We start from the raw sequence: 10,224 nt of genomic DNA, 5'->3' as shown, positions 1-10,224 counted from the left end.
GTTTCGGGTAGATTAGATTGTTATGATATTTTCTAGAAGATCTGATATAAGATTATAATATTTTTAAACTATTATTTGATTTATTTGCAATCTCTGGCACTATATGACGTCATAAGTGACGCTATTTTTATAATTTAATTGAAATCAGTCAAAAATTGACATTTTTCATATTTTTTTTAGAATAGTCCTGAAACATAGAGCGACCATGAACATGGGAAAAATTTGTCTTGGAAGAAACATCGATGATGAAAATGCTTTGTTCAAGCATGCGCTTGATGTTTTATAAAAGAAAAGAAAACTGCTCAAAATGCAAAAATAGCGGAAAAAATTAACTTCATGATGTAATATTGTGGGCAAAAGGATAAAAAAAACTTCACATTTACATATGTGCAAAGAAAAACAAAAACTACAGTAAAACGATGATGTTCATTTTTGGGGGCTTTTTAGGCCTTTATTATTTACAGTCCTTTGTATGAAGATAGAAATATACTAAATTGGCCATGATCCCAAATCCCTTGAAAATGACTTCTTGTTTAAGGGTTCCCAAACCTTTGCAACAGGTTTCTAAAATTAGTACGATATTGTTTAAGCTATAGAAATAAAGTGTTCATGTATGTATACAAATATTTAAAAAAAAGACGGAAATAATTATTTTAAATTGTTCAAAAACCCACTCTCAAACCCCTAACTCACAATTTCATCAAAACATTTCATTGCAGCTTACCTAAATGTACAAGCAGTCACGTGTTCTATTAAAGGACAAATATGAATTGTGTCGAAGAAACTTGAACCAAGAGAGACAATCTAAATAATTGAAAGCCAAAATAAATCATTAAAATTCTCGAATATTAAACTATTTCCAACTTAGAAAATATAAATATTTATATATATAATGCGCATATAAGAAGGAAAATGAAATATAACCTGAACATGATAACATGCATTTGAGTTAAAATCAATATTAAAAACCAGTAAATTACCTTAAAGTTGAAGAATGACCCAAATCTTGAAACAAGGGCATGTAAGTAAGCTAAGATCACTAAATCAAATTTAGTGTAAAAAGCACATCTAAATACTCATATGAAGTTATGGAAAACTCAAATTCGAGCATCGGGTCTAATAAAATGGTAAAGACATAAACGTTTACAAATGTTTAGACAAAATGGAGGGAGTATTCGGTAGTCTATGAGAAAAAAAGTTACATTAAATATTGTTTTATTACACATTTTAAAGCACAATGGGACTCTGGAAATCGTGAGATATGATAGTCTGCCTATATTTTGAATAGGAATATCTTACGATTTTTACATTAGTCTTAATTGTCAAACATCTCAAAATTATTGTTCTCAGCCTTTTTCCTTAAAATGTCAGATATAGATAGGTCAAAATTAAACACCGATGAGCTTCTATATACTCAATTTTAAAAACAAAGTCAGGGACAAAGTTGTAATATAATAATACAAAATAACTACACGTTTTAAAAAATTTGATCATGAACCTAATCAGGTTTCATTTTAATGCGTATAGCATCAAATCACATAATATATAAGCGATATATCATAAAATTTTCTATTACTTTACCCCAATAATTGTTTGGGAAAAGGTTTAAGTTTTTGACAGCATGAATATATTTGTGTTGTGTGGGGTATTGTTCCTTTTAATAGCATGTACGGGGACTCAGAAAACTCTGAATATCCATGGTAAGAAATTAATTAGAAGAAGAAAAATGTAGGAAAACTAATTAGAGACATCAAATATAAGTGTATAATAGCGAAGAATTGATTCGATTCTGATGCTTAATGTCCACGATGTGGGTTGGAGGTTGTCACAGCGAGGAGAGAAAAAAATAACTTAATCCACAATTTTAAAAAACAAATATGTTTCTTTGTAGACCTGCTAGAAAAATTCTTGAAAACCAAACAAACTTCCTGGAGACATACCAACAGCGTTATTAAATCTGCCAACATTGCAAACATCAAAGTTGATGTATTGTCTACTTTTGTTTTGAACGGGAGCATTGAAAGCAAGTACATTGGATTTTGATTTTTAACTTAAGTTTATATACTGTGCTACTGATTTTTAATAATTGATTAGATTTGTTAAAACACAACATTAGAAATTGATTATTTCTAGACCATTGTAGAGCAACCAGTAAACAAGCAACTTAATTTGATATTGATTTATTAAATTCTTAACAATTTAAATTGACTATCAAATTCATACGGTCATATTTTGCACGTGCACAATGTATATCTTAATCTTTTAAAAGGCAAGAAAAGTGTTGATTGTTCAGAGATTCTGAGAAATGATCCCAGCGTGAAAGGCAGCAATGGAGTTTATACAATATATCCGGATCGTACCAACGCCAAGAAGGTTTTCTGTGACATGACAACCAACGGTGGGGGATGGACTGTAAGTGTTTTTTTTCAATTTGGCTTCTATCAGCTCCAAAAGTATTTTAGTACTGCATTGGAGAATTCAACTCAATATAATATAAAAATAGATGTTGGTCCTGAAGAAATATTTTTGACGTAATATAATCTTGTGTATGGTGGTTGATTTTATTTTGACCAATGGTATAAATACTATTTAGGCTATACAAAAACGGGTAGATGGTTCAACAGATTTTTACAGAACGTGGAAAGAATACAAGGAAGGATTTGGTAATCCATCCCATGACTACTGGATTGGTAAATAAAATTGTACATTTTATATAGCATGCCAAAGGGTTATTTAGAACGCTGCCGCTATACCATGTTTGAATTTTCTGCGTAAAACATCAATTTAATTAAATCGCTGGTAAAATTAGGGATATTATAATATAAAAGACTCTAACAACGTGCGCAAATAATATAATTATCTAAGGTATTTTCAAATCGAATTTCACTGTTAATTTTCATTATGAAGTATAAAACGTGTAATGAAAATGGCAGCTTTTTTACGACGTTTAATTGATAAACTTTTGCTTAACTCAGATGCTAAGAATCATGAAATGATATTAACTAACGAAATCTTTCAAGAACACTTTAAAATTATTTTTATGATATGACAAAGCATAAACACGCTTTAAAATTTTAATAAGAAAACCCCAGACAATTATTTTGCTTTTGATTTACATTAATTCTATCCTGCATATCACAGAGTATCTATTTTGATGTACTATTCGTAAACTGGCTAGGACTGTCCGTCATAACATAACAATTTCGTGTGAATATTGTATTTTTACAGAAAAAAATCAGAATGTTTTTTGTCTATAAACGATGAAATAAAAAAGTAGTAAGACGTTTAATAAATTGTGTTAAACTTTATCCCTCTGAAGTCGTGCACAATTTTTATAGTAAACCCCTTAAGCTCAATTATATACGCTTATGATCGTTTACAAACTAATAATGGTAATGTCAGTTTTAGAAGTTGTTTTAAAGGGGCATGGTCACGATATCGGTCAAATTTTATTTTTCTGTTTTAATTATTTACAATGCTTTAGGAATACATTTCTATTGATTAAATGAAATTTGAGATTCAGTCGTTTAGTTATTAACAAGATGCAGGGCTCACAATTCTTTGTCATGTAGACTCGTTCCCTGTTTTTATTTACATAGATTAAATATACCAGCAAAATCCTTTTCAAGCTGATTTTTATTTTTTTAAGGCTTAATAAACAGTTCCTTACGTTTAACACATTCATTTTATGTCTGAATTTTAATTGTTTCTTCAACATTTAAAATGTATACAAATGCTTTGTTTACATTGCAAAGAATTGCAAGCTCTCTAGCTGGCTCATATGTTGCCTATTAAAATTCCTTTTAAAGAATTGTATTTATATACATTAAAATCGGCTAAATTATTTTTGACCAAAATCGTGACCACGCCCCTTTAAAATGACACTATGAAATGGTATTCTTTTGTCGATCATCTTTAAAAGCAATACATACTTTACTTTTAAATGGTGTGTTTATTTTTTATTTATCTCTTAGGTAATGATGTAGTTCATCAACTAACAAAGAATAGGCCCCAAAAACTTCGTGTTGGTCTTCAAAGATATTCTGGAGAAAAAGGTTATGCGGAATATTCACATTTCGCCGTAGGAAACGAAGACAGCAAATATAAGTTGACTCTGTCGGGATACATTGGGACTATTGGTGAGCTACAAAAGATTTCCAAAGATGTGTGGTTTAAAAAATATATATGTAATATGTGTAAATATTTGTTAAGGAAAGATCATAACGTGTTGTAGACTGATTTTATTTTTATGCAGTAACATTTTATTTGCAATTTACAATTATCCACTGATTTGCTTTGACTTATCTTCGTATCCAAATCTTTGGATATTACCATACAAATAATTATTAAGAGACTGATGGGAGGCGGGTGGGGGTGGCGTTTGCCATTGACATAACATTCATAAACAACGCAAAATTTTTCTTGCTCATGAAATTAAAATTGCTTAGAGTATACAATTTTTTTTTTACAGTCTATGCACATGCCTATATTTTTATCATAATAGAAAAAGATTTATTTTAACATGTTGAATTTGTTGCTAGGAAACAGTCTAGATATTCAGAATGGTATGATGTTTACCACGAAGGATCAAGATAATGACGAACTCGGAAGTATAAATTGTGCAAATCACTACTTTGGTGGGTGGTGGTATAAAGCGTGTCATGCTACAAATCTTAATGGCTTGTATGCAAAATCAGCTTTGCTTGACCCGAAGTATAACACTTGGAAATCTTGGATATCTAACCACGAAGCTTTCAAAACAACAGTCCTGATGATACGTCCGGTACGGTTTTGAAAAGCATGCAATGACTGATATCACTCCAATATCACTCCAATAATTGGCTTTAAATGCTTGATTATAGTTATAGCAGGCTGGTTGATTTTTTTGGTATTTTCTTAACCAATAGACATTAATTACAAATGACATATTGTCGATGCGAAATCAATGGATATATATTGATGATTAATTTAATACTTCATTTATAATCATTGTCCTTGTATGAAGATATATAACTATGCTAATTAAATGGCCAGGATCCCCAGCCCCGTGAAAACGACCACTTGCAATGGATCTCAAACCTTTGCAATAGGTTTCCCAAAACAGTACAACATTATTTAAGCTTTAGAAATTCCAGGCTCATGTATCTGTATAAATCTTAAAATAGACGTAAAATTGCATTAGATTGTTGATAAACACAATCCCAAACCCCATACCACACAATTCATCAAAACATTCGAAACATTTTATTGCAGTTTATTTGAAATGTACATGCTTGTGCGAATGAGCAGTCATGTGTACTATGCACTGATCTATGAAATAAACAAATATGAATAGTGTCTAAGAAATTTAAAATGAACCAAGAGAGACATTCAAAATTATTACAAATCAAAATTAAGCATTAATCATCTCGAATAAAAAAACTATTCCCAACTTAATATATCAATATGTTTATACATAACGTACATAAAAGAACCTGAACTTGATAACATCTATTTGAGCTGAAATCAATATCATAAAACAAGGAAAATCAAAGTTAAAAAAATGACCCAAATCTGGAAACACGTGTATGTAAATAAGCTTAGATCAATAAATCGTGACTATACCCCTTTAAAATGGCACATGTATTTGAGCTGAAATCAATATCATAAAACAATGAAATTAGATCAAAGTTAAAAAAATGACCCAAATCTGGAAACAAGTGCATGTAAGTAAGCTAAGATCAATAAATCAAATTTAGTTTAAAAAGCACATATAAGTATATATGAAAAGTAGTGGGTGCATCAAATCTAACATGGTGAAGAAAGCAACGTTAACAAATTTGAGAAATAATCGAGGGAGTATTCGTTAGTTTATGCAAAAAAAAAATGATATAATTTTTTCATTACATATTCTAAAGGACAAAAGAGTCTCTGAAAATCGTGAAACATGATATTCGGACTATCTTTTCAATTGGAATATCTTAGACTTTTCACATTATCTTAATTGTCACAAGCCTCAAAAATATTGTTTTAAGTAATTTTCCTTCAAATGCCAAATATAAAAAAAATCCAAATTAAACACCAATAAGTTTCGATATATTCAATGTTTAAAACAAAGCCAGGGATATAATTGTGATATAATAATACAAAATAACAACACGTTTTAAAGATTCTGACCATGCAACTAATCAGGTTTCATTTTAATGCGTATAAAATCATATCGCATACTATATAAACGGTATATAATAATTTTTTACATCAATGATTGGAAGGAAAAAGGTTTAATTTTTTTCGACAGCATGAATATATTTGTGTTTTGTGAGATATTTGTCCTTTTAACGGTATGCATGGGGAGTCAGGAAACTCTGAACATCCATGGTAAGGAGTTAAATAAAAGAGGCCAAGTATAGAAAAACTAAATTGATAGAGACATAGAAAATCATTGTATAATAGCGAAGACTTTGTTCTGATGCTTAATGCGTATGGTTTGGGTAGGGGGTTGTCAGAGGAAGAAGAAAAAACATTTTAATCCACATTTTGTAAAACCAATATGTTTCGTTCTAGACCTGCTGGAAAAACTCTTGAAAACAAATCAAACATCATGGAGACATACCAACAGCGTTATTGAATCCTCCAACATTGCAAACATCAAAGTTGATGTATTGTCTACTTATGTTTTGAACGGAAGCATTGAAAGCAAGTACATTGGATTTTGATTTTTGAATTAAGTTTATATATTGTGCTACTGGATATAAATGATCCTGTGTTGGAATTATTGATGTAAAGATTTAAAATACAACATCAAAAATTGATTATTTTTACACTGTTACAGAATTAACAACAAACAAGGAACTAAATTTTTTAAATCAATTTTTTTACCTATTTATATTTACTATCATCCTAATCATTTTTTGTACATGTACCATATAGATTTTAATCTTTTAAAGGAAAGAAAAGTGTTGATTGTTCAGAGATTCTGAAAAATGATCCCAGTTTAAAAGGCAGCAATGGAGTTTATACCATATATCCGGATCGTACCAACGCAAAGAAGGTTTTCTGTGACATGACAACCAAATGCGGGGGATGGACTGTAAGTGGGTTTTTTTTTGTTTCCATCGGCTCCAATAATAGGTCGGTCGGAATGATGTTTTTATAATTAATTGGAAAATCCGACTCAATATAATATAAAAAAGATGCTGCTCCAGGAAAAATATTTTTGACGTATAATAATTCTGCGTATGGTAGTTTTATTTTGACCAATGGTTTAAATACTATTTAGGCTATACAAAGACGAGTAGATGGTTCAACAAATTTTTACAGAACATGGAAAGAATACAAGGAAGGGTTTGGTAATCCATCCCATGATTACTGGATTGGTAAATACATGTGTGAACTAGTATCTTATTAACATGCCCAAGGGTTGTTTAGAACGCTGTGAACGATACATTTTCAAAAAACACTACCGCTTGGCCAGTTTAAATTGTTTCCATTGTCTTCTCTTTCTTCTGCGTAAAACGTCAATTTAATTAAATCGCTGATAAAATTGAAGATACTATAACATAAAAAAACTCTAGCAATCTGCGCAAATAATACAAGTATGTAAGGTATTTTCAAAGCGAATTTCGCTGTTAATTTTCATTCTGAAGTATAAAACATGTACTGAAAACGGCCCCTGTTTGACGACGTTTATTGATAAACGTTTGCTATAATCGGGTATGAATTAAGTCTTTGTAGAGTTTTTAACAACTGTAGAACACGGAAAGTAACAAAATATTTATTGACACAATTTTGATGATACCTTCGGATGATTGCACAGGCTGCATTGTGATTTGAGACGCCATAAGTACAGACCTTTGTTCGTTTCATAATTATGAGATGCTAAGAATCGTGTTTTGAATTTTTTAAACAAAATCTTCAAAAACACCTTAAATTATTCTCATTATATTACAAAGCAAAAACAAGCTCTCACTTATACAAATAAAATTTTAATAAAACCCGAAAACATTCATTTTGCTTTTGATTCACATTAATTCTGTCTTGCATATCACAGTGTATCTAACTTGATGTACTGTATATATCTTTACTCTTTATATACAGCTACTCGAAGTATATGAACTTAACTCTTAAAAATGGAGGTATTGGAAACTAATTGCACAAGTAGCTGACGATATTAGTAGAGATATCGTAATCTGGCTAGGACTGTCATAACATATGAATTTTGTGTGAATATTGTATTTTTACAGAAAAAAAATCAAGCTATCCACCCTGTTATATTTTGGCTATAAACGATGTAATAAAACGTAGTAATACGTTGAATGAATTGCGTTGTTAAGTTTTTCCTCCGAACTAGACAACCCCATTAGTGTTATTATACATGTATATACACTAATGATAGTTTACAAACTAGTAATAGTAATGCCAATTTTATAAGTTGTTTTAAAATGGCACTATGAAATGATATTCTTTTGTCGATCTTTTTAAAAAGCAATTCATACTTTACTTTAAAATGGTGCATTTATTTTTGATTGATCTTTAAGGTAATGATGTTATTCATCAGCTTACAAAGAACAGCCCTCAAAAACTCCGTGTTCATCTTGAAAGGTTTTCTGGAGAAAAAGGTTATGCGGAATATTCACACTTCGCCGTAGGAAACAAAGATAGCAAATATAAGTTGACTCTGTCGGGATATATCGGGACTGTTGGTAAGCAATTATATATACATGTAATACAAACTTTACCAAAATATTTCAATTTCAGAATCTAAACCACGAAGTGTTAAAAGTCACTTAATAGGGTATGGTCACGATTTTGGTCAAATTTAAAAAAAAAATTTAAAGGCTTTCGGAATGCATTTCAAGTGATCAAATGATATTTGATTGTATGTCGTAGATAATATTAGTAAGATACAAGGCTGGTTTTGGTTACAAAACTTTATGTGTGGTTAGATAAAATTATAATGTGCATAAATATCATTTTAAAGAAGGATCATAACGTGTTGTAGACTGAAATTTTTTTTCATGTTGTAACATTTTATTCGCAATTAATAATAATCAATTGACTCATTTTCGTGTTCAATAATTATGAAGAGACTGATGTGGGGGGAAAACGTTTGCCATTGACATATCATTCACAAACATTGCGGAATTTTTCTTGCTCATAAAAATGAAAATTGCTTAGCGTATACAATTTTTTGTACAGTCTATGCTTATGACTATTATGATATCATCATAATAGAAAAAGATTTATTTTAACATGTTGAATTTGTTGCTAGGAAACAGTCTAGATTATCAGAATGGAATGATGTTTTCCACGAAGGATCAAGATAATGACAAGCTTGGAGGTAAACATTGTGCAAATGACTTCTATGGTGGATGGTGGTATAAGACGTGTCATTATACAAATCTTAATGGCTTGTATGCGAAATCAGCTTTGCGTAACCCAAAGTATAACAGCTGGAGAACTTGGATATCTGACCACGAAGCTTTGAAAACAACAGTCATGATGATACGTCCAGTCCAATTTGAAAAGGATGCTTGACCGATGTAGAAAACTACATGTACAATTAATAAAGTAGAAATAAAATCTTGCATCATTCTTTAAAAAAATATTCTATTGAAAACCATGGAGTTTTGTTTCACTACAAAGAAACCACAAAAGTTGAATTGTAATGCAAAGTTGGTTTATAAAAATAAAGTACATGTTTATTGTGAAATGTCGTTATTTAAACATATTAATTTAAGATACTTTAACATGATAAAGTACGATAATTTAAATGTATCTAATCAAATCTGATGCATTAAAGATCATTCTTTTGCCATATTGAAAGTATATTATGCTTATTTTAAACAAAAAAAAACCAATATTGTTAATTATGCAAACTATTCAGCAATGAAATATCAAACTTTTTTTTACACATTTTTTGTAATTTTGTTAGTAAAATTGAATTATTTTTTTTATCATTTCCCACATCGAAGTAAAATAATCATCGGAAGAGCTATATAACCGGTAAATTCTATTTAACGGTAATTTAAAACACATATTTGAGGAAAGAAAGATCACAATTGGAGTGGGGGCCAATAAAATTGAAAAAAACTTCTTAAATTAGCCAATAACTGGTACAATATATTAGTGTTTTGTTAGTAAAATTGAATTTTTTTTTTTATCATTTCCCACATCGAAGTAAAATAATCATCGGAAGAGCTATATAACCGGTAAATTCTATTTAACGGTAATTTAAAACACATA

At 29.9% G+C, this 10,224-nt stretch overlaps 1 protein-coding gene across 1 annotated transcript; it reads left to right on the top strand.

The window, feature by feature from the left end:
- Positions 1-1,585: 1,585 nt before the first annotated feature.
- On the top strand, positions 1,586-9,634 carry LOC128185508 (uncharacterized). The gene is made up of 12 exons (XM_052855088.1): positions 1,586-1,700; positions 1,892-2,023; positions 2,270-2,412; positions 2,594-2,690; positions 3,975-4,139; positions 4,542-4,789; positions 6,252-6,357; positions 6,544-6,675; positions 6,927-7,069; positions 7,259-7,355; positions 8,517-8,681; positions 9,251-9,634. Exons 1-12 carry the CDS (start codon positions 1,622-1,624, stop codon positions 9,514-9,516), a joined length of 1,773 nt encoding a protein of 590 aa, XP_052711048.1. The 5' UTR covers positions 1,586-1,621; the 3' UTR covers positions 9,517-9,634.
- Positions 9,635-10,224: the final 590 nt, after the last annotated feature.

The sequence above is a fragment of the Crassostrea angulata genome, chromosome 5 (genome assembly GCF_025612915.1).
Source record: "Crassostrea angulata isolate pt1a10 chromosome 5, ASM2561291v2, whole genome shotgun sequence".
In the NCBI taxonomy this organism is placed as follows: Eukaryota; Metazoa; Mollusca; class Bivalvia; order Ostreida; family Ostreidae; genus Magallana; species Magallana angulata.
The sequence above is the reverse complement of the archived record's forward strand: the minus strand, read 5'-3'. Positions and strand labels throughout refer to the sequence as shown.